The 25113-nt window shown below is 39.4% G+C and overlaps 2 protein-coding genes across 2 annotated transcripts; both read left to right on the top strand.

Moving 5' to 3' along the window:
• The first annotated feature begins 2126 nt into the window (after window positions 1-2126).
• On the top strand, window positions 2127-8809 carry slc2a6 (solute carrier family 2 member 6). Its single transcript, XM_008415717.2, has 8 exons — window positions 2127-2656; window positions 3347-3618; window positions 4649-4745; window positions 5001-5100; window positions 5358-5551; window positions 6004-6179; window positions 6272-6543; window positions 7514-8809. The coding sequence occupies exons 1-8, from the start codon at window positions 2603-2605 to the stop codon at window positions 7840-7842; spliced, it is 1494 nt and encodes a 497-aa protein (XP_008413939.1). The 5' UTR covers window positions 2127-2602; the 3' UTR covers window positions 7843-8809.
• A 6608-nt stretch (window positions 8810-15417) lies between these two features.
• litafd (LITAF domain containing) lies at window positions 15418-22353 on the top strand. Its single transcript, XM_008415718.1, has 5 exons — window positions 15418-15562; window positions 19396-19436; window positions 19953-20048; window positions 20157-20349; window positions 21286-22353. Exons 2-5 carry the CDS (start codon window positions 19400-19402, stop codon window positions 21401-21403), a joined length of 444 nt encoding a protein of 147 aa, XP_008413940.1. The 5' UTR covers window positions 15418-15562; window positions 19396-19399; the 3' UTR covers window positions 21404-22353.
• The last annotated feature ends 2760 nt before the right edge of the window (window positions 22354-25113 follow it).

Genomic DNA, 25113 nt, shown 5'->3' with positions numbered 1-25113 from the left:
CAACAGAAATTTCTAACAAAGCGTACCGGAGTTTCATGGCCAACTGTTTCCATAGAGCTTCCTCTGTGAAAGTGGTATTGTTTTGGAAAACAATGTCTATTTATTTTAAATCAGCTGCAAATTCTTCGTTCCCAACAAAGCTGTGAAAGGACTTGTCTCACTTCTTCTTATTATTCTTCCCTTTTTTTTAACCAGAATAAACAAGGACATGAAAACACAGAATAATTACATATCTAAATTTAATTAATAAATGTTCATATGAGTTTTGTTATTTATTATTATTACTATTATTAATGGACTAAAGTCCGCAAATATCAGGTCCAAGATCTATGGACAAAATAAAACAATACACAGAAAAGTATTACATGGTTTTGTTTTGGGGTTTTTTTTAGATTAGGGCTTTAACGTGTCTTTGTTGCAGTCTTGCATTTATGTTTGTTTCCCAAATACTTTCATTTTATGCCTACATTTCTCCTATAACTTCTATCTAAGTTCAATACAAATAGATTGGTATTATTGTAGCTCTTCTGTTCAATAAACTAACTTTGCATGTGCGCATGAGTAGGCATGGGACTAATTCAGTTCAGATAGTTTGCCCAGCATAGTTCACATCAAATGCAGTTTTAAAGCACCCAACAAGACAAACGTGTTCAACTCATATTAAAGTTTTTTCCTGATTGGCTTAGAGGAGAATAGTTTTATTGTTTTATAGCACCACAAAGGGTCCTTTCTGCTCTTTAGCAGTCTAAGTGTAAAACAGCAGTCGGTTTGTCTTTCTATCAAGATGAATGAACAATAGTAGAAAGACAAATGTTTAAAAGATTCAATCAAATCTAATGAAATATTCATAGTTGTAGGGCAAGCTTGCAGTCTGTAAGAACTTTCTTTCACATATTCTCATTCTCCACTTGTGCGTAGCTGATACTGTTAAAAAATCAGCAATTTAGAAAAAGATATATCCTGACTGCAGGTAACTTGTGAAATTTTGTGAAGTGTTTACATTTCTGATTTGTTTTGTTTTTTCACAATTACTTCTAGTCGACATGCAGAAACCAATCAGGTTAATTACATTACTGTTATGTCTGAATTATTTTAAAGATTGTGCAACATTGTATGACACAATCATATCTCCACCTCCTTTGCAAGCAAGAAGGGGAAACACAAGTGAAATCAACCACACAACAGTTAACACAACAGTTAGCATTTCCTAATATAGGAAATATCAGGAAATATGTCAGCAATTTAGTTCAAAAATATAATATGACAAAATCTGGTGTTTTCTGCCATCCTCTAGGCAATACTAGGTTTTCCCTTAAAATTGTAAATGAGAACTACTATTTAAACTTTTTATCTGGTCACATGACTTTGATGCGTTATTATCAACTTACACAGAACATATTCAACTTTCATGAGTTTTAACACCTAACAAATTTTTCTTGTGAGTTTAAAGTACATTACTATGTTATAGTATAATTCATGGCGTGAATTTGGCTCAAAATTCCAATGCAAAACTATTCGTATCCCTTAAATTTTCTTTTCTGATTTCATCCCATTAAGATCAGAAAACTTCTCTGCATTTTACAGCAACGCTGTCTTTTGATTAACCAACACAAAGATGTTCATAACTGTAAGGTTTAAGTTCAATATCTGAAAAGTGCGGCGCACATTTTTTTAAGTTAAGATCTAAATCCAGTTGCGAATCTGTGGAAGATACACCTTCTCCATCCAATCATGCAGCTTTACGTTATTTTGCGATACATTATAATAATGTAGACAAAGTGAATCATTTTGCAAAGCACTCTGAGTTTGTTTGACTGTGTGATGTGGTTTTTAAACCTCATGAGTGGGTCGTGGCTGAAACAGCGTGTACTTTCCTTGTTCCCTCTCGTTTAGTTAGAGGAGGATCCTGAACTCTTCTTCTTCTGCTTTCTTTCTGAATGGCCCAATCTAGGAATCACATGCATAGCGGATCTCTCCCTTCTGCTTCCTGACTATGATGTGACTTGATTTACGTGTCAAAAGAGGAAGTAGACGATTTTGCTCTTTAATCTGTTGAATCTGCTCAGTGCAATATATATGAAATACTTTCAGGTGATAGCTTTAAACATTAACATTTTGTGCGGGTTTTTTTTTTTTTTTTTACTGCAGAAAAACTCTTTTTGGTCAGTTCAGCTTCCCTTCCAAAAATCGTACATAATCAGATTTTTTCTTCTTTTTTTTTTTTCTTTACTTTCAGTTTTGTTTTGACCATCTGTGATCTCTCCCGTTGCCTCGGACCGTTTGTTTGATTGAGTCATTCATGACCTGCAAGCGAAACACAAAAAGAACTGAAGCGCTTCAGGAGGGAGATATTATCTTTTTTATATAGCCTATATATAGCTATATTTATTTTTTATTTTTGTTTTCTATTGTTTTTCTAATGGAACATTTATGACCAGATTCCAAGTGCACAACGGGGACATTGTGCGAGTACCGGGAAATTCCGTATAACTTTTTTTTAAACAATAAAGTTATGCAATAGCTCATTTTTCCTCACAGGAAATAAATCAAACGGTCACTTTTTATTTTTTTATCTATCGAGCCACAGCCGTCTGAGACAAACATGAACTCCGTGCATACGCCATTGCTGCGAAGAACTACATCATCTGTGTCCGAGGTTGGAAATGTTTATTTTTAACTCTTCTTTAATGCTTTGCTTCAATTGGTCGCTGTGTGAACTCTGCAACTCTTCTATCCAACGATACAATCTGCATTTTTAATGTTTCAGGTTTTAGTCAGATTGTTCTGACATCATTTCAGACAATAAAAAAAATGAGAGGAAGCAAATAAAACATCACCCAGTAGTCAGAAAGAGAAACGGACGAGTTCACACGAATGTAAATATATTTGTAAAGTTCTAAGTCTCGGTTTAATTCAGCTTCATCAGCATCCGTCATTAATGAACGATCCATTTTGTCAAAAAGCAGTTTGTGGTTGACACTTGAAACAAAAAAAAAAATCTATAAAAAGTTAATACGATCTAATACTGAAGTGAATTGGTTCCAAAAGAGTGTGCACAAACAGGATTAAAAGTGCATTCTTGCAGTTTAAATTTTTTTAAGCCTTAGATTTTCAAGTAAAGAGAAGTACAAACTGCAAACTGTTACTGTTTTTAACATTTTTTTGATACTGTATATCAACTTTATGAAAGACACCGTGCAGTTATAGTTTCATGCTTGAATTGTGCAATAATACAGAACTGTTAGGTTCAAAAAAAGTTAAGTTACTGTCTGCTTAGCATGGAATCATCTAATTTTTATTTTAATATTTTCCTTTTCCTTCTCCTCTCCACCTGCCTTTATTTCAGATCAGTAACTCCAGATTGTATCTAGCCGTGTTCTCAGCAGTTCTTGGTAACTTCAACTTTGGTTACTCCCTGGTCTATCCGTCCCCCGTCTTGCCGAAGCTCACAAGTCCCGATGCAGACCCTCGGCTCCGATTGGACCCGAACCAGGCGGCCTGGTTCGGGTCCATCTACTCCCTGGGTGCAGCAGCCGGGGGTCTCGGGGCGATGCTGCTCAACGACCTGATTGGACGGAAGATGAGCATCATGATGTCAGCGGTTCCCTCGACCGCTGGGTGGGTCCGACTGAGAAACCAAAAGTTACTGACATGCAGCTTTTGTGTGGATTATGAAATACGCATAAAAATAGGAACAATGAACTTGAGATTGCAAACAGTTCATATCAGTAGCAAGCCCTTCATTGGCCCAGTCTGACTCCTGGTATTTTATTTCTTGGAGAATATTGATGATTTTCTTTCACATCACAGTTAATCCCAAAATTAATTTCACACCTGACATATTTAAAATAAGTTTCAATCCACTTGGAAGTTTGTTTCTATCTGGAAATGAGATCAAGATTTGTTGACAGATAATGAAACAATGTAAAATGGCTAAAAATTTAGAAGTTTTTTTTGTCATCTTTGTATTTATTTAGATTTTATTGTAAAATTCCAAGTAGAAAATTATTAAAATCCTTCTTAATAAACAGTGGAAAACTCTTATTATAGATTACAACAATGAAACCCAGCGTTTAGCAAGGTTTCATTGCAAGGTAACATTTACATTTATTTTAAAACCTTACAGAATGGAATTAAATTACCTGAATGCAAGTTTGTCTGAATGGGTAAGAGAGTGTAAAAAACTTGTGATGCAAGAAATTCAGCTAATTATGTTTAAAGAATATTTTCACTGTAGCAACAAAGATGTGGTTATAATAGTGAACTCAGAGGAAGAAGTGTTTAGCAACAGGAAGGGTGTTTTACTGTGTGAGCAGTCTCAACAACAAAAGAAGAGGTCAGACTTTAAAGAAATGCCAAAAAATGAGCCCTGATCTCACCACCGAGTAATTATTTAAAATCTAGTCCAGTCTTACCCAGTCACTATTGTTACCAAAACTGCTGAAACAACTGACTAATGAAGACTGTTGACTTTGGCTAATTACACTTTTAGGCCTGTTTGCAATAGTTTTCTGACTCATGATTGTCAAAATCTGTGCTTGAAACTGGACAGGAAGATAGTTTTATTTTTAATTCGCCCCAAAGTTGTAGCTGCGTAGGATTCTGAAACCGCGTTTCAGTAACAACGTGTTGTACATTTGTCTTTCAGATACACGCTGATTGGAGGAGCCGTGAACTTGTCGATGCTCCACGGGGGTCGATTCTTGACCGGTGTTGCCGGGGGGATGACGGCTGCTTCAATTCCAGTAGGTCCAGCTGTCCCTCCGGTTTCCCTACTGGTACCGGATCCAGTACCGTAGCAACACTCTCTGGCTCATACTTGTAGCTCCCAAACACTTTCTAGACCAGAAGGAAGGGATTTCTGCTTCTGTCACAGGGTTGGAGTCCACTTAGAAAATCTAGAATCTTAATGTTTACATACAGATTGCAGCATAACAAAAAGAAACATTAATGCCTGGTGCGCTATACCATATGAGGTGTTTTGTGTGTTTATGCAACAGGTTTACATCTCAGAGATCTCCCACAAAAAAGTCAGAGGGGCCCTGGGCTCCTGCCCCCAGATCACAGCCGTGTTTGGCACCCTAACGCTCTACGCCCTTGGTAACGTATATCTAAACCCACATTGTCCACACCAAGCTGCTTCTGCGAATAAACAGTAAAGCGATAACAATCAAAAGAACGACATCTTTGAAATCTGAAGAAGACACAATACATGTCATGCAAGATGCATAATTTTCCTTGTTCTCCTTTTTGCCGAGTCACACTGGGACATTTTCAGTGACATGTCAGAAAGCTATGTCGACTATGTGCTTTTGTTACTCCTTCACGCCTTGCTTCTGTTAACACATGACGCACAGGTCTGGTGGTGCCGTGGCGGTGGCTGGCGGTGGCGGGGTGCGTGCCAACCGTGCTGATGGTCGTCCTGCTGGTGTTCATGCCTTCCTCCCCCAGGAGACTCCTCTCCCTCGGCCAGGAGCAGAAAGCGGAAAAAGCCCTTCGCTGGCTGAGAGGACCCAACTACAACACGAGCATAGAGCTCAATGCCATACAGGTAACCGAGTTGGGTTTCTTTGTGTGGCATATTTCAGCAGCAAGGAATTTCAAAAGCATCACACGGCGACGCATTATGAGAACAAGCAGTATTATATTACATGATCAAAGTCAAGCAAATACACGTCAAATGTGTTGATCAGAGCTCCACTTACTTTTAATCAGCTGTAAACAGATGGGTTTTCAGCCTTAGGATCTACATCTTTACATCTTTACAGCATCTTACAGCTTTCTGGAAGTTTTTTTTTTTGCCAGATTTGTGTTGCATAAAACCTGAATCAGTTTGTTTTTTTGGTTCTGCTTCTTGGGATTCAAAGTAGAACGTAAGAAAATGTGACATTTTGTTTTAAACAGGAAGAGAATCGTTTAGGTTTTAATGGAGGTCATATTTACTCTGAGTTAAACTGTCAGCTCAGTGAATTATTGTGTGCTTGCCTTGTTTTGTTTCCACAGCACAGCATTAACACACAGGTTAAGATCACCTTGGCCCAGCTGGGCACGCCCATCTACTACCGGCCAATCCTGATCTCGGTTGGGATGCGTTTCTTGCAGCAGATGACGGGAATCACGCCAATTCTGGTTTACCTGGAGCCGATCTTTGCTAAGAGCAGTGTCTCCCTGGAGCCCAGGTTGGGACGTCGCAGAAGAACAAATCTGTTAAAAATGTCTCTCTTGTTCTGTCAACTCAAAGCAGAATCCCGTCCTCCTCTGCGCCCCTCAGGTACGACGCTGCCATCGTGGGTGCGGTCCGCCTCCTCTCTGTCGCCGTGGCAGCCAGCCTGATGGACAAGGCAGGACGTAAAGCCCTGCTGTACACGTCGAGCATGCTGATGTTCCTGTCCTCTCTGACGCTGACCATGATCTCCCACACCACGCCTTGCCCGGCTGTAAATGTTACAGCTCCGAACTCTGAGCTGGGCAATGCGTTGCAGGCCAGCCAGGAAACGGCTCTGAGCTTCGTCCCGCTCATCAGTACCATGGTGTTTATATTTGGTGAGTTTTGACAACGGGCGTACTCTAACATCACAAAGAACAGGAGCCAAGGTTGAAATGTGGCACAATTTGTATTCTCCGACCATGTTCAAACTTGAAACTTATTATTAATACATATATTTTTGTGTCTGAAATAAAACAATGTGTAAACTCAAAGCAGCTGAGTACACAGCTGAAAGTTCTCAACATTAGAAATCTACCCATTGCCAAACAGACGTAATGAAAACAAAGTTTCTAGCTTGAATGTGAGTTTAAAATCTCAACCAATTTAACAGAAAGAAAAAACAGGACAGGGAGATTTAAATCTACAACAGTAATTTCACTGTGAAAACTACTCTGAGGACACTGTCACACTACAAAAACTGTAAGTCCGTTTACCGTTTGGCACTAAAGCCAAACAATGTCATTCATTTGGCTCAGACACTGAGAAAAAGTACAGATAATTATCGCACATAAACAAGCAGGAAAAACATCCAGGCAGTTGTTGTATATCAAGCAAGCAACTCTTTGGAAAGGCGGTTGGGACAGTAAAAACCAAACAAAAAAAAACAATATTAAAACAAAGGAACTTTATGCTCACAAACAACATCCTTCTGATCTGGCTGGTCTATGTCCTGTGACCCACGCATTGGATTTGGAGCATACAAATACAGCAAATACAATGGATTAATTGCAGACACTTTCACTCGTGTGAGGCATGCTGCTTGTATTCAGTCACATGTTGATGTCAGCAACTGCATGTTAATTTTTCTCGTTTACTGCATCTTTTATACGTAGCTCGTCTGGTTAAATTGGCTGCTCACTGTTTATTTGTCTACATTCATATCCTCAAACTCATTAAACCCTGGCAGGTAGAAACTGTTCAGCATGTTGTCACACCCATTTCATTGAAACAATACACACACAGGCAAAAAAACCATTGTGTGCATATACTTTGTGCTACGTCATCACATTGTTGGCCGTCTCCTAGGATACGCCATGGGATGGGGACCGATCACTTGGCTGCTGATGTCAGAGGTGTTGCCGCTGGTGGCCAGGGGCGTGGCGTCAGGCCTGTGTGTCACAGTGAGCTGGGTGACGGCCTTCGCGCTCACGCACGCCTTCACCCTCCTGGTGGACGCTTACGGCCTGTACGTGCCCTACCTGATGTTCACGGTGGTGTGCGTCTTCTGCCTGCTGTTCAACGCCGTGTGCATCCCGGAGACTCGCAAGCGCTCGCTGGAGGAAATAGAGAACTATTTCAGGACCGGACGCACATTCACCATCAGGCAAAACCATCCCAGCGTGGTGTCCAGCTGAAAACAAGAGGTCAATCCGAGCAAAAGGAACCACTGTTGCTCTGAAAGTTAAGCAGTAAAAAGCTTAAAGTGACACATTTCAGCTTAAGAACCTGAGATTGCAATTTTAGAGGTTTTAAAATATCATTTCTAATCATCGTTTCAAAGCCTTGTAGAAGTTTTCATCTCCCTTGAACTTTTTCACATTTCATCACTGTACAACCACAAACTTCAGTGCATTCCGCTGAGATTTGATTTCATAAACAACACAAGATAACACAAGAACACAAGACATAAATGCAGCCTTACCAGTTAATGCAACCTTACTAGTGAAATGCAGCCTTACTAGTGAAAGCTTGTGGTGTTGCTCGAGAAAATGACTGACTTCTTTCTATTATTTTACATTATTACTCTAGAATCTGTCTTTGTGTCCTATTACTGCTACATATCACATCAATTCTAACTCGTTTCACTTGTGCTCTACTCCTAACATTACCTAAAGTAGCTACATGCTGTTGTGGCAAAAGAATAACACTTGACAGGTGGGATGTAGATTTGCCAGAGCAACAATTATCACGTTTTGTGGTCAAACAAAATGACTGACTGTAGATTTCATGTAGCTACACTGATAAAAATCAGAAAGAAAACTGCAGTAAATTACAAAAGGTAGTATAAATTAAAGTTATATTTATTTACTATGCCAACCATGACGGTTGGAAACCTAAACCACTGAGCCAACTGGATCAGCTGGGCCGGCTGGGTCTGCCTAGCAGCTTCTGTAAATGATGAAAATTAAACTTGTTTGCATTAAAATATAGCTTATAAAAGGCTGTTGTAAACATTTAGACAACTAAAAGGGAAAGTGTACGTATGATATGAAGTAACACCAAGTTTGGTTGAAACAGTTCAATCAGATTTTATGTTAAAATGAGAAAAAAAAGGTTATGTAAATTGTTATTCTGTGAAGTAAATATGGCATTTCAACTGTATTTCGGTGTGTTGTTTAATAACTGCAGCAAATCCAAATTTCTTCAATGTTTGCATCCCTTCATCAAGTTGTTCTGCAGGAACTTAATTGTAGAGTATAGTTTGGGATCAGAGTTGAACAAGGGTTGGTTTATAATAGCCAGATGGTAAGTAATTATATTCACTAACAACAACAACAACATATTATATCGAATGGAAGTTATCAATCAACTGCAGCACCTTTGTTTAGATCACATTCTAATGGAAGAATTACGTAATGTGCGGAAAGAAAACAGAAAACCAGAAACTGTTTAGACGAGACATCTTTCTGGAATAATTACATCCAGTACTGCATGCAAGTCCGAAAACTGGTGCTGCAGAAAATACGTATGTCGCAATACCGCGTTTGCATTCCTTAAGGTTATTGGGTCTGTGTGTTAGAAAGTTGATCGTTCTTCTATAAGACCTTTTTGCTTTTCCGTCTTCAAAGAAAGGTCACCGGTTCAGGTCAACCTCTTTTGAAATATGTCACAAAACCTTTGAGTGAGTTCAACATCAGACCAGTAGAAGCTGAACTAGTTACAACAGTAATATTAACATTTATTTTTTTCCCTACTGATCCCATAAAGCAAAAAAAAACTATTGAGTTCATTGTCGCAAAATGTAGCATCACGTCGTCACATGCTCAGCTTCAATGTTATCTCAAACCTAAGAGAAATGTACCTGTAGATAAATAAATGGAGAGAAAGAATGACAGATCCCAACAAAAGCTGATAGAAGATAAACAAAGAGATATGACTGATACTTCCTTTTTCTCAGTACCCGCTGAGTCAAGGGCTATTTTTATACGTCCAACCACACCTACCTACCTCCACCAAGTCAGTGACTTCATCAGTCCTTACTGGTTGATGCCAAGAACACGATGAACACTTCCTGTCTGAGAACACTAAATGAAGTAAGAGGCAGGAAACGCACTGATGATTTGGAATATTTTCTTCACCATCAGAGAACCAGAATACCGGCTAATCAGTTGACAGTAAACTTACAGAAAAGGCAAGAACGTTGCAAAGACGTCACGTGGCGGCATGTCAGCAGAAAACAAACGGTTCTCAAAAATCTGCCACTCCCAATCTAACAAAAACATCCCACAACAAAGGCCATGTTGGTTTGATGCTATGTGGATGACACTCTGCTGGCATCTGTTGTGCCTTATATGGGAGTTATAGAATGAAATCATAGATAAATAACTGTAAGAAGCAGCAAAAGAATTGAGATGGGGTCCTTCCAGGAGAAAAACAAGCCTCAAGCCTTTTCAGAACTGCATATTTCACAATTATGTACAACTGACATTAAATGTTAATCAAATACACTGAAGGTTTGTGGTAACAAAATGCCAAAACGTTCAAAGAGGAGAAAAACTTTTACAATCCACTGTGATCAAGGTACTGATCAACAATATTTGTGGTAAACAGACGTTTCTAACTCATCAGCATTATTTTCTGCAGCGACATTTGTCAATGTTGATGCCTCACTTCCAGAAGAGTTACTAAATTGAAAACATTTTGTTCTCCAGCTATTATGACATAAATAATTAAGGATTTCAGTCTCCAGAGCATGTGCCGGGGTTTACGTGATAAAACTGTGTTAAAAGTCAAGTAGGGAAGGAAAATGTGTTCTGTCTTTCAAGACTGCTGAGAGTATGAGTATCCCTGGTTTGCTCTGAACTTGGTTTTCATAAATGTTGTCATAGATCATTTTTATCTCATCAACACAGCACCAGAACATATTTGGAGCTAAAATAAACTAAATTTAAAAAAAGAATAAAATGTATGCAACCACAACCACATACCACTCTTATTTGAGGAAGTCAAGAAAAAAGGAATCTCTCAACAGGAAGAAAACACCTGCTTGTACAATTGCTGCTGTTGCCTCCAGCACACATTGGAGGCAACAGCAAACTTGGGCCTAAGAGTGAATTAAAGATTTTATTGATAATCTACCAGTGTAACTTACATGGGGGTTAGCTTGTCAAGGAATGTCGTCCATCTGGCTCATCGAAACAAGCCTCCAACACCTCGCCCTGCTAACGTCACGAGGAGACAACTCCCAAAGCTTCTTACTGTAGATCCTCCCCAAAGTGATTTGAGGAGATAGAAGAAAAAAAAAACATACACATTGAATGCTAAATGTAATATGACTTAGCCTGCTTAGTGTGCTGTACAAAAGTATTTTCTGAACCTTATAATTACTCATGGTGCAAGCATTAACCTCCAAATTATTTTATTGGGATTTTCAGTGATAAATAAACAAATAGTTGTTCTTATTTACAAAAAAGAAAAAAAAATGTATACAAATGAAAATCTAAAGAGTGTGTCCTGCATTTGCATTTCACCCTGCTAAATTAATATTCTGCAGAACCACAATTTGCTGCATTTACAACTCCAAGTCTTTGGCAGCCTAAAAAAATATTTTCTTGCTGTTTTGTCCAACATTTAGCTTCATTTATCTTCTCATCATCTTGCCTCTTCCTGCTGAAGTAAAGCACCCCCAAAGCATGACGCTTCTACCACCATGTTTCACCATGGGTATGGTGTTCAAGGGTATGAGTAGTGTTTATTTGATTCCACAGAACTTTCCTCTAGATCAGTGGTTCTTAACCTTTTTTGAGGTACCGAACCCCCCAATTTCATATGGGCATTCACCGAACCCGTCTCAACCCCCCGACCCCACCCCCCGCCGATACAGAATACTTTGCGGAGTTTTGCTGAAGTAATTAAAGACACAAGTTCAAATCCAGGCTGAGAGAGGAGCTCCTTCAATCAGTGCAGAGGATCACTTGCTGATCCTCTGCAGCAAGTGATGGCAAAGCGGGGCGTCATCACGACTTTACACAAGTGTGTCTTTACCTCCGCGGCAGAGGCTCCGCCGAACCCCTGAGACCGACTCACCGAACCCCTGGGGTTCGATCGAACCCAGGTTAAGAACCACTGCTCTAGATGCTTGCAATGTTACCTTCATAACTGCATAACCATTTTGAGCTTATGTAGAATTCATTTCAAACATGCAAAGCCATATGTGTATCCAAGAAAATGCCAAAATGCCAACAAACATCCTGCCTCCCAGTCAACATTCATATTTGGAAACTATTTAGTTTGGATATGGTTGGAAAACTAGGCCCCTGATTTGACTGTATATTGTTACATAATATTCATGTGTTAATTTGTTTTAATGCAGGTTAAAGTGGAACCCTTAGGGGTTTGAGAAATTCTGCAAAGTTTTAATTAGTTTCCCTTAAACACATTGGAGATATAAGCGATGCATAAATCACCCTTCTGGTGTTGCTTATGGGTTTTATCTAGTCAGTTCATGTGGGTCCCGTACAATAAGCTGCGAGCCATGACCCACGTTGAACTCAGGCTCAAAATCAATTCTCAGTGGGGGTAGGATTTCATCAAAGCCAAAGAAATCCCTTTTGTGCTCCTACATCTCACAGAGTCTGAATTTTCATTTGTACCGGTGATCCTAATTTTGAGACTTCAAAGTAAAAAGACTGAACTTTGTTAAAACAAAAATAATATAGAGACCTTGTAATGGTTTTGAAATTGTATTTGTGTGTCATTTTTCAGTGCAGTTTAGTGGTTGTGCTGTGACCTAGATATTGTTTCACTTTTCCCAGGTTAATGTTTTGAGCCTGTAACGCTGTCATAAATCAAATGCAGTCTCTCTAAACACGACTGTAAGCTAGAGCAGTCAAGACATTCAGTCTAAGGACAGCAATAATAACAATAATGTATAATCCTGAGACCAATAGATGAAAAATGTGGTAGGGCTGGTCTGGTCCGTTCAGCTTCCAAGAAACGCCAATTGTCTCAAGTATCATGTAAGCTAACACTAACACACTCTGTACAAACCAAGACTTGAGAACTACTTTAACAAATCAGCTTTATGAAAATGCTGACACCTTAGGGAGTTTCCTGGTGATATTTTTGCCTCTCATTTGAAAAGTGGAGTTTCCTCCAAAGGAAAGACAATTGAGTTTTTAAGTCTTACGATCTCAGAGGGTTGAAACTTTGAGATTTCCAGGAGTTTAGATCTAAGCTGCCACTCAAGGTGGGATTGTGGATGTCACAGTTCAACATACAAGATATTTGGTTGCCATCACCAACAGCGTGTATTTATAAGCAGTCATTTTCGTAAGCTCTCTTTTAAGCCAATATCTTCTTCCTTTTCATGCTCCGACAGCATGTCGACATCATGGCTTAAATCTGACTCACTGTTGTTACACTTGGGATTAACCGAGGAACAATTTTCACAGGACCTAATTAAAGTATAAAAAATCAACATCTATGTTTTTTTGACACACAAGATGTATTTGGAGGGCTGTCCTCCTAGTTCATCATCTCCATTGTTTTAAAGGAGTGGCATTATAGATGTATCAGACACATAATTTACCCACAATGCTCCATGAAACCACACACCTTTGGTTCTGTGGGGATGTTTTCTTTGAATAAGCACATACTAACGCGGGATGTGGCTGGGCGGATCGGAGCGCCATGATTAATCTGAGGCAACATAATGAAGGGCTTGCTGAACCATACACAATCTTGTAAAAGTACTGTTATCCTCCCTATGAATGCTTTTCACATTTTTGAACATTATGACCACAAACTTTAATGTATTTTTGCTGACTCATTCAGAATGGGCAGAGAGGATATCTCTGAGAATTGGTAGCAGGACATCAGGCATAAAAACAGTGAGCAATGGGATGCCACAAGGGTGTGTACTGAGTCCTCTTCTTAACACATTCCTCACTAATGACTGCATCCACACCCAAGGCAACGCTGCTGTCATAGTTTATGTTGATATCACAACCATCAGTGGGCCAATTATTGACGGACAGAAGGCTCATGTGAGGGTCTCAYCTGGTCTCACAAAATTCAGGGACAACAGATATTTTTCTTCTTAAGAAAATTGAGGAAATTTGGGCTGTCATCCAAACTTTTTTGGATGACAGTGCATCTAACCAGAAGGATTTCTACCCTAAACTTCACCAGGTTCCATTCCAGCTGGTGTGTGATGAGAGGATGCTGTAAAATAATTTGTCGTTTGAAGCTCGATCAAGGGTTTGTATAGGCTGACCAATGAGAAAATGATAACCGAAAGCGTAATGCTGAAATATAGAGTATGTTATCGATGCAGGAATGACACCATGGTGAGCTATCAAGGGTGACAACCAAGATCTTTGAATCAAAGGAGGGGGGAACCTTCGGCTGAGACAGACAAACTGTCAACTCCCTATAAAGTTATTTTAGGGCTTTTAAAGCAAAGTATATTTACATTTCATATAAGAAATGTAAGAGACTTTGAAATTACAATTGTCAAAGGGATGAAGCGAGGTAACACTAGGTCAGATCTTAGGGGCGTAATACAAATAAGAAGCTCTAGTGTCTTGTGTCATATCGTCTCCATAGCAACTAAATTTTTACTGACACCCTTCCACGTTCTTAACAACACCTGTGTCCTAATGATAAGGTGACTACCTGAACTAGTCCATTTATTGGCAGATCTGCCTTAATCACCATGGGGTTGCCATGGCGACTGAACACGGGCAGATGGAGACACACTGCTGACTAAGGTTTTGCACTGATTTCTTGGGCAACTTCCTTCGACTGAATGGCTGTCAAGAAACCTCATAACCTGTTCTCATCAATAATCTCTTTGTATTTTTGAAATTACAATTATATTTCTTTTCATTCATACAATTTCAGGTATGTTCACTCTATTATCCTGATCAAACATCAAATGCTAATTTTGATGTTTTTAATCATTTGTCATTTCCCTGCACCGCTGCTCCTCTTTAAAACTGCACAATTGCACGTTTCCCTCATTTTCAACAAGAAAATGTAGTTTATCTTGTTAGATAAATGGTTGGTATTGGCAGTGGCGCAAAAAGTGGGTATGCAGCGCATGCAACGCAAAGGCGTCAAAACCCCGTCTGGAGGGGGCGGCGCGCCGATGTTGTCTTCGCGTACACTCGCCCTACATTTACCACATAACGGGGTAAATGTAGCGAGTTTTACTTTTCACGTGTCTTCGTCTCGGNGGGGGGTATGTTTTCTACGCTCCTTCACCCTGCCGTACCTTCCTTTATGTTTTCGCATCCGCCTGAATAATATGTAGTTGAATACTCTGGGTATTGGTATAACTTAAGACAAAGAACCAAAGCAGTCCTTTTGTTTTAGCAACAGCTTGTTAAATTCAATATGCAATTTGTGGAAAATGTTTGCCTTTGGTCATGAACATTCTCTGAATTCTTGAGTACAAACACATGCAGATGTGTGTCACTTGGTTTCTCCATCGCCTTTGGGTGGAATTCCAGATCGACAACGCAGATCGACACTCTGATCTCTTTAGCCGATCGAGTTGCACTCTAAATCATGCGACGCCATCGGAGAGAAAAACCGGTTTATTCGAAGAAAGCAACAAATGCATGCACTCCCTCAATAATCTTTTATAAGGATCCAGCTGGTCATATTGGGGGAAAAAAAACAAAAACATACGAAGACCAGTACAGGCTGTTCCATCAAAACTACAGAATGAGTCACTAGTGCTTCTTGCTCTTTGTTGTGAGGAGGGCGGCGCTGTGGGCGTGTTGGAGGTGAGGCTCATAGAGGTCAGACAAGCTATCAGCTCAGCTTCAATCCTCAGAAGTCAGCATCCACAGGAGGAGCTCACACACACACCTGTCTGCAAACTCACCGCCACACAACACCAAGGTAAGACTGTAAGAATATTTGCATTGTATTCCTAATTAATTAATAAAATTTTTATTTTTTTTACTAATTTAATTGCTATAAAGTTTAGGAAGCCACATATATACACACACACTAAGCTCTCAACATAGCTAACGTTTTTGCATTTTTGTTTTTCTTTACTGAGATATTTAATCATAGCAATTTGTCATGTGCAGTTTGTTTGGTTTGATGGTTGGTTCTCTTTCGCTACAACAGAATGAAAAAAAAACGACAATTTGACCAAAATTTACTATTTAAACACTGAAACTTAAAATGTCAAAATATACTGCTTAAAAAAATAAGGGGAACACTTAAATAACACAATATAACTCCAAGTAAATCAAACTTCTGTGAAATCAAACTGTCCACTTAGGAAGCAACACTGACTGACCCGACGAGGGTCCCCGTTGTCAATCAGTGTTGCTTCCTAAGTGGACAGTTTGATTTCACAGAAGTTTGATTTACTTGGAGTTATATTGTGTTGTTTAAGTGTTCCCTTTATTTTTTTTGAGCAGTGTATATTAAAAACGTTGCTCTGCATATTTAAAACCATCAGCAAAACTGTTCAATAAAATCTGTCAACCTTGGCATATATGTAGTTTGCCGCTAAGATCAGATTTGTTTCGTCATTTCGTTGTAAAGCGATATAAAACCGACCCGCCCAAGAAAAAGCATCAACGGTCATTCGCCTTTTGTGACGTCACAAAAGTGCCACCAAGTGGTTACGAACCATTTGACATTCAAGCGCAGCTCGTCTGCTTTAGTATGTCTATGAAGTCTGTCCGGAAGTTCCTCATGTGGAACTTCCGCATAAAAACATAAATTGTTTTTATGCTTTAAAACAATTTCAACTGGCATCAACGGGCATCTTTACTGATGCCAGTTGATTGGCTCGATTCTTGCACCTCTTGTGATGTCATCAACCCAAATAGACAAAAAGTAAAGTTAGAGTTTATTTTGGTTTTTAGTATGGAAGTCAAAAAGCCTTGCATTTCACACTTTATTATCCATCCATCCATTTTCTTTCACCCTTGTCCCTTACTGGGGTTGGGGGGGTTGCTGGTGCCCATCTCCAGCTATCGTTCCGGGTGAGAGGCGGGGTACACCCTGGACAGGTTGCCAGTCTGTCGCAGGGCAACACAGAGACACACAGGATAAACAATCATGCACACACACTCTCACACCTAGGGACAATTTAGAGAGGCCAATTAACCTGACAGTCATGTTTTTGGACTGTGGGAGGAAACTGGAGTACCTGGAGAAAACCCACGCATGCACAGGGAGAACATGCAAACTCCATGCAGAAAGACCGGGGCCGGGAATTGAACCCAGGACCTTCTTGCTGCAAGGCAACAGCTCTACCAAGTGCTCCACTGTGCAGCCCACTTTATTATCCATCTGTGTTATTCTGGACAGAGTACATATATTAGTGGCAAAAATTTACTATTTGATAGTGACTTTAATTTGTACAAAATGGTTAAAGATCACAGGCACCAACTGGAAGTTTTATTTTAGTCATTATTCAGTGCTGTTGTTTGCTGTGTTGTCATTTTCTTAAGCACCTTACGTCTTGTGAAAACTTCAAGGTACACACATGTTTAAGTTTTAGCAAAGAGCAGGAGCCATAAGAGAGTCGGTCTTTGTTTTTGGATGCTTTCTTTGGCCCAAATGCACATTTTGACCAAACGGATACTGCAGGGATGAGAGGTGAGCTGGGAAACTTATTGTTCCACTCGCCTCCACTCTCATCAGATGACGAATGCAATCAAAGTGCATTCACAGGCACCGTCACATTCAGGTCGGACCAGCACGGGTGCCACAAACTGAACAGCAAGAGGCCACACCTGATGTGGTTCGTGGGATTACCACGAGAAACAGGACCGTTCACAAACACAAAGACAGAGTTAGGAATTTATCTCCTGCCCAAACTTCTCATCTGGTAATCACCTAAAAAACCTGCTTGGCAAGAATTTGTTTGTTTTCCATCTATCTTTTTTTTTTTTGGCAAAATTCCAAAAAAAAAACTTTTGCCAAACTTTTTTTTTTTTTTTTGCAGGGCCATAGCTGGACCTGCAAAACTCACAATGCACATATTTCACAACTCTAAGCTGTAAAACAAGCAAATTGATCACACAATTGATTGTTTTACCCTTTAACTTTCTCTGATGGTGGCTTGGAAGCATCTAAGGCTAAGCAATGTGGTAAACCAGACTTTCTGAATGCCACACCTCACCGTTATCGCCATGGCCTTTCAGATTTCCTATGTGTCGACAGGCGGCCTTTCTAGAAGGAAAAAAACCGCGAGTCTGAAACTGATTGAAATATCTTCAACGCGATCAACTGTTTTACTTGAAAAACAGAAAACCGGTGCCAAGCGTGAGGGTGACGCCAGGTTATCTGAGACCCGGCCTCATGCCTTTGCGGTCGGTGTGCGTTCTGATGAACGAAGCACACTGAAGTTACAACATCGAGATTTTGAGCACATGCAAGTGGGTCAGTCAAATCAAGACCTATTACTTCTCAGAGATCTAACTGTGCACACTGAGCAGAAACTCACAGTGACAGCGGCGGGGTTTGTCATCACTAAAGTTTGAATGACACACCCTGACTTAGTGTGACACAGAGGGAAGCATGCTGCTCTGCAGCATTCCTCTGCACAGGATGAAGGGTGTATGCAGGCAGTCAGCATGAGACACTGAGATCGTTTGCCACACCAGAGTAAACAATTGTTTTTATGCTTTTAAGCTTGGTTTGAAGTTGGAGCTCATTAAAAAATATCATGTCATTTATTCTTGAACAGCTGTACAAGATACCTTGCAACTTTTTTTAGAGACCAGATAAGGGTGCTTTTACCCTTGTTTGCAAGCACTAGTATTACCATCAAAACCCCATAAAGCCCAATGGACGCTGCAAAAAAAATKTTCATATTTTTTGGCATTTTATGTGCTGAAATGCATTTTTCTGAAATATTCAGGGAGAGAGACTTAATTAGATTGTTTTTGCAGTCATTAGTTTGAATTTGAGAGCAAAAGAAAAATATCGTATTTGGGGCACCTGGGCCACCCCTGGTGGAATGGCGCCCTGAGTGTGGAGCCATACCATCTGTAAAGACTGCCACGACTTCGCACTAAATGTTTTGCACATCATCATTTTAAGAAATGCACAAAATATTTGAGAGTGAATGGCAAATTACAACACTAACATCATACTTAAGTCTTGCTTAAAGTTGATATAAATGAAGGTTTAATAATTTACACAGACTGTACACCAGGTTTCTGTACAGGTTCTGAAAGTTAAAAGGTTCACAACCAACTTAAAAACTTAAAAGAAAAATATCTCTTCCATAAAAGACACTGAATCAAAACCATGCAAAACCTATTTTTCATACTTTACTGTCTAATAATTTCAGATTGTTTTTCCGTTCCACCATTTATCACCAAGCCACAGAAACATAAATTGTTGTTAATTCCCTCCTGTGGTTAGTCTCTGGTCAGAGATAAGTAGCAAGCAGACATGTTCTTGTTCTGAAACAAACTGGAAAGAGTTTCAGTCAGTGGCCGCACCTGAAACCTGAAGGCCCAGACACACGCAGGCGTTTCCTGGGGATGCAGACACAATGGATGCACACAAAGCAGAGCCAATATTGGCCCGGGACAGTTTAGTGGATGACGGTTGTTTTTCAACGAAGAGCAGAGAAATGCTTGTCAGCGGAGTTTGGCTCCCCCTGGTGGCGGTTATTGGTGTTGTATCTCTTGATTTTGACCGGGACATCAGATGATCTTCATATTCATTTCCTGTATTTTCTTTCTGTGCAGCAATATGAGCGCACAGGATCCTCCACCCTACCTCAACAAAGGTATGTTAAACACACACATCCTTGTGGACGTTGCCTTGCAAAACTTCGTCCACCGTTTCGCCTTTTCCACATTGTTACAGTCAAAACTTTGCACGGCATTATGTAGGATTACCATAATTGTGAAGTGAAAGGAAAAATTATTTTTCTCAGCCTCATTTACTCTAAAACTCCTAACTAAAATCCAGTGCAAGATGTTGAAATGACAAAAGTCATTTAGCTGGTGGATATTCCACCTGCACGTATTTGTTACTTTATTTAAACTCCATGTAAAGTAAACGTGTGCATTCCCACAATGCTGTGGGGATCCTTTTATTGAGAAGGCATGGAGAAGGGACAGTCAATGAAAGGATGAATTCAGCTAAATGCAGTGGGGATGGCCTAGTCAAAGTCAGAACCTCGGAAATTACCTTTTCGTCACATAATGACTGATGGCAATGTGGCAAAGGGTGAAGAGGTTATTTTTTTACTGGTCGTTAATTCCCTCCTGTTTTCTCTCCTTTGTTTTTGCTTGAGTAGATACTCAGGCGTCAGGAGTGAAGGTTTACCACGTGCACACCCCGTTCACCCCTCCTGACCAAGAGCAGGTCGGCTCTGCCTCTGCGGCCAAACCAGGTACTGAAATAAACACAGAAAGACATCAAGTCCTTTGTTTTGTTTTTAACCAGAAACTTGAGCATCGGAGTGATCCTCTAATCGTTCTGCTTCCCTTCTCCCCTGCAGTGTACACCAGCGGAGGTGGAGGGGGAGGCGGCAGTGATCAAGGAAAAAAGAAATTTGTGAGCTACGATGTGGGTCTGGGTCGGGACCCCGGCATGACGACCTGCACGTCCTGCCAGCAGCAGGTCATGACCAACGTCCATTACAAAGCAGGGACGTACGCCTGGCTCATGTGCATACTCTTCATCTGCTGTGGGTGAGTGTCTGACGGGTTAAGCCACTCGCTCCACAAGGCTCCAAAAAAAAAAACGAAAGAAAGAAAAGAAAGGAAAACAGATTTGTGATTCATATTTAGTGAAACACAACTGACCGCTTGACTTTGCCTTCAAGGAGAGCAGCTCTCTTGTGATATTTTAGAATGACCTTTAATAATAATAATAATAATAATAATAATAATAATAATAATAATAATAATAATTTTTAAAAAAAAGCTCTCGAGGCTTATTGAAGCTCTCTGAAACTGGAAAAACTGGTAGGGAGTTTATTATTCACTGTGCTGCACATAAAATATTGCTATTATGTATTTCATGTTCAGAAATGTGAATTCATTTGCTTCCTATTCAAATGCATGCACATTCTAAATAATCAAATATATTAAACATAATATTTGTTTTCATTTTTCTTTTGGTCATTTATTAATAGCTAACCCAAGTCTTATGCACACATTTTAATATGAAATTAGAAAAATAAGAGTATTATTTTTTTATTGATTGATTTTTTAAAAATATGTTATTTAGATTTCATTGTATATAATTTTCATTTTATTTATGTATGAATACAAATAAATATGAAATATATATATATTAGATATTAGTTATTTGAAGCTCATATTTATTCACTATTAATTTATTATTACATTTTAATCACAGAGTTTTGAGTGTTTCATATAGACCTCCTTTTGAATGACAATAAAATATTTTGAAGTCTTTAAGATATTTTTTAACAAAAGAACAAATTTAACATTGGATCTGACAAAACACATTAAAGTTTATTAAAAGGTGACAAAAAGTGAAAAAAGAAAAAAAAAAACGAAGCAAGAAATGTTCATACTTTTGCAACAGGCAGGATGAATCTCGAATGTGCCGGTGTGAAACTCAGCCTGTTTTTTTTGTTGTTTTTTTTTTTTTTGCAGGTTGTTCCTGTGTTGCTGCTTGATTCCGTTCTTCCTCGACAGCTTCAAGGACGCGTACCACACCTGCCCCCGCTGTGAAAGAGTCCTGCACGTAGAGAAGAAGGAGTGCTGTAAATGATAAACAGCTGGGAGAGACGAACCCGTAGAAATAATCAGCGCCATCTTGTCAGCTTCGTCTGCCTCTGGGTTCCAGAGACCTGGAGAAGCAAATCGAACGTTTTATTTTTATTTTATTTTTTTCTCATATTGGGACATGGACTCGCTTACCGGTATTTCTATGGACAAGCCGTCGATTTTTACTCGAGGCAAAAATAATAAAAAATAAAAATAAAAAAAAATCAGACATTAAACAACTTCTTCAATGCTTCAAAATATTATCAAATATACGGAAAATGATTGTATTGTCAAATATTTAAACGGTTAAAAACCTCTGGTAGGTTCATAATCCCCTACATACTTTTTTTTTTTTTTTTTACAGATCTTGTATTTTCCAAAACACTTTTTTTCTGAAATGATGCTGGTAAAATGAAGAATTGTTTACAGATCTCATGTTTCAAGATGCTGTTTGAAATCTGAACCAATCATCTCGCTGCTCGTAGGGACTTTTAAACAATTAAAAGTAACAAAACAAATGAACACACTGTTAGAGTAGAGGCTGTTTTGCTTACTAATGTACACAATAACTTTGTGTTGTCATGTTTTGTTGAAGGATTCTGCCTATGAGACTCTGCTTTGAATTAAGCTGTATATGAGGTGTACATTTCCGTTAGTCAGGAAATGTACACCTCTATTTTTTACAACTGTGTGAAGAGCAGTTCACACACCGCACCATCGTTTTGATCGATACCTCCAAACAGAATAGCCAAATCAAATTATGCATTTATGTATAATATATCTATATGTGTAACCTTCTGTCTCTAAATAAAAAACACTAGCTGCTTAATGATACACTAATATGCTAAATCTCAGATTCATTTCTGGGTGAAACTGATGATGCTTGGATCTCCGTTATTTACTATGTCTGCTGGAAAATGTTGCACTCCAATAAAAAGTAGAATATATGGATTATATGGCTTGTCATGTTTCTGAATGTAAAAACTTTTTAAAATTGATTTGAGTAAAATGCTTGTTACATGAACTCTGCTCTCAGTTAAGGAGGCCGCTTAGACTTTTTATAGGCAAGGAAACTGGACCTTCACAGCTGGAAGCAGATATTTATGTATGCTGTATAAAAATACACCTGTTTTATTCTTATGTCTGACAATACAGAGAATTTGTTGCATATTCACAGCGCTTCACTTTATCCACTTTTTATGATATGGCCTTTTTCCAAATTGTGTTGCCAATTAATGTCTACACACAAATACTCCATTTTGACAATGTGGGGAAAAAAAAGGTTTTTGTAAATTTATTAAAAATAGAAAACCCAGGAATCACATCAACGTAAGTATTCACGGCTCAAAATTGAGATGTTTCTACAATTTGTAGTGAAATGCAGTTGACTGGAGGTGATTTGGAAAGGCACATACCTGTGTATATAGGGTCCCACGATTGACAGTCCAGGTCAGAGGTCAAACACCAAGCATGAAATCTGTAGTCCTCCGAAACAGGATTGTCTTGAGACACAAATCTGTGAAATGCTCCAGAAACATTTCTACTGCTTTAAAGGTTGGTGACAATGAGCTCAGTGACTTCCATCAATGTTAAATGTAAAAGATGTTTGGAACCAGCAAGACTCTTCCTAGAGCTGGCCGGTCATCTGGACTGAGCGACTGGGGGAGAAAGACCTTCGTCAAGGAGGCAACAAAGAACTGAATGGGCACTCTGTCAGAGCTACAGCATTCCTGTGTGGAGAGAGGAGAGCCTTCTAAATGGACAACCATTTCTACAGTCATCCATTGATCAGACCATGATTGGTGGCCAGACCCCTTAATGAAAGACACATGCAGCCCAACCCATCTAGGGTTCGTCAAATGGCGGATGAAGGACTCAAATAATGAGAAGCAAGATTCTCTGGTCTGATGAGACAAAGATTGGACTCCTTGGGTGAATGCCAGGCCAATACCATCCCTACAGTGAAGCATAGTGACTAGCAGACTAGTCAGGGTAGAAGAAAAGTGTACCAAGACGTGCCAGATGAAACCCTGCTCCAGAGTGTCTTGACCTGAGATTGGTGCGACAGTTCACTTGTCAGCAGAACAATGACCCAAAGCACATGGGCACGATCTCAAAGCAGTGGCTTCAGAACCACTGTGAGTGTCCGGCAGAGGCCATGCCTGATTTCTTAACTTTTTCTCCAAATATCATACAAAGAAGCAGTGCGTTTGAGGTGTTGCCACAGATGTACCTTAATTTCCCTCTACCTGTAGGTAACCTGTAATCAGAAACTTACAAAGTCATGCCATAATCATCTGGGTTGTTCCAAATTGTTTAAATACCAGTAAATGGAAGTCTCTTTGCCCCAACGCTGGACGGATGCATCTAAAAGTTGCAGGACGGTAGCTCTCGAGGACTGGACTTGAGCACCCCTGGTTTAAAATATGCCACAGATTCTTTGTGCGATCTTTGGCTAGTCTAAGATAACATGATCATAATTTGATCCAAGATGAAGCTCCACCTCATCTTAAGAGAAAGGCATCGGACCTCACAGGTTTTCTTCCCAGATTGGCCTGCATTTGGCGCCACCTATCTTCACCTTTCTCTGCTTGAGGAAAGCATCAAGCACAGGCTGATGTCAGCACTACCTCAATTCGCTCCAAGGATGCAGTGTTGAGTTTTCTTTCCCTGATGTCACCTACAACGCTCAGAACAATGGCTCTTTTTGTTACCCTTCCATTAAGCCCATATTTGGGTGCATGATCTAAACTTTGAATGTCTCCAAAGTAATCCTGAGGATCTAGGCTGCTTAGATGAACAGCCATGCCTCAATGGGATTAGTTGATAAAACTGAGTTCTTTAAGTTGTTCAAAGCTTTGGATCTCATCCTGTAAGCTAACCCTGCCGTATACTTCACCGCAACCTGATCTTTCTCATGCGTTCCTTGGTCTTCATGAAGACGTTTGCTTATTAATGTCCTCAAAGTGCTGCATATAATTTATTTGGGTTCAGCACATGTGGCTTTGTGTGTACTAATCAAATGATCTTGTAATGAAAAGCACAGTAACTTCCTGATGAATAACCACCAGCCACTGCTTTACCAGCACGTTGCCCCATATGGACCAGTAGCAGTCGAGTTGTTTTTTTTTCTCGTTTTTATAGAAAATTTTTATTCAACATACATTTTCCAGCAAAAAGGCAATATACAGGAATAGTTGTCGTACACTGCTGCTACACTGATGATTTTCAACCGGAAAAGATCAAATCAAGGTGATTCTGCAGGTCATCTTTGTACGCAAGGTTTTTAAACAAGACAAACCACTGCAGTTAAGTTTTTCCAAGAAAGAAATCTGTAGGTAACAGAAAAAGAAAAAAAAAGTTGTCAATGGTACATCAGGAACAAAGGAAAAAGAAAAAAAAAATCTACACACAAGAAATATGAACACCTGGCTCCTTCTGTACCCAACAAGAAAAGGCGTTTCTCTTAAATTTTACACGTTCATATTTTTAAATATACAATTCTTAAATGTCGTCTTTACAGAGCCAGCTATGCGTTTTTAAGGGGTGCATTCCATCTGTGCTTAAAAATAATAAAAAGAGACAGGAGGGGCGGGGATTCAGAGGGCTTAAAGTGTTTCTTACAATGCTGGTTTTGGCTCTACACAATCCTCAAACTTGAAGGGACTGCAGCTCGACCAAGCACGATGCAGTTCCTGCTTTCAACCACCAGAG

This window comes from Poecilia reticulata, linkage group LG8 (genome assembly GCF_000633615.1).
Source record: "Poecilia reticulata strain Guanapo linkage group LG8, Guppy_female_1.0+MT, whole genome shotgun sequence".
Classification (NCBI taxonomy): domain Eukaryota; kingdom Metazoa; phylum Chordata; class Actinopteri; order Cyprinodontiformes; family Poeciliidae; genus Poecilia; species Poecilia reticulata.
This window is presented reverse-complemented; position numbering and strand designations above follow the sequence as displayed.

Bases quoted from the DNA above. Each gene is read 5' to 3' on its own strand.
- slc2a6 (XM_008415717.2), top strand. From the start codon at position 2,603: ATGAACTCCGTGCATACGCCATTGCTGCGAAGAACTACATCATCTGTG. The intron at 5,101-5,357 runs GTAACGTATATC...CATGACGCACAG, and splicing joins CCTAACGCTCTACGCCCTTG to GTCTGGTGGTGCCGTGGCGG. The intron at 6,180-6,271 runs GTTGGGACGTCG...TGCGCCCCTCAG, and splicing joins AGTGTCTCCCTGGAGCCCAG to GTACGACGCTGCCATCGTGG.
- litafd (XM_008415718.1), top strand. From the start codon at position 19,400: ATGAGCGCACAGGATCCTCCACCCTACCTCAACAAAG. The intron at 19,437-19,952 runs GTATGTTAAACA...TTGCTTGAGTAG, and splicing joins TCCACCCTACCTCAACAAAG to ATACTCAGGCGTCAGGAGTG. The intron at 20,049-20,156 runs GTACTGAAATAA...TCTCCCCTGCAG, and splicing joins TGCCTCTGCGGCCAAACCAG to TGTACACCAGCGGAGGTGGA.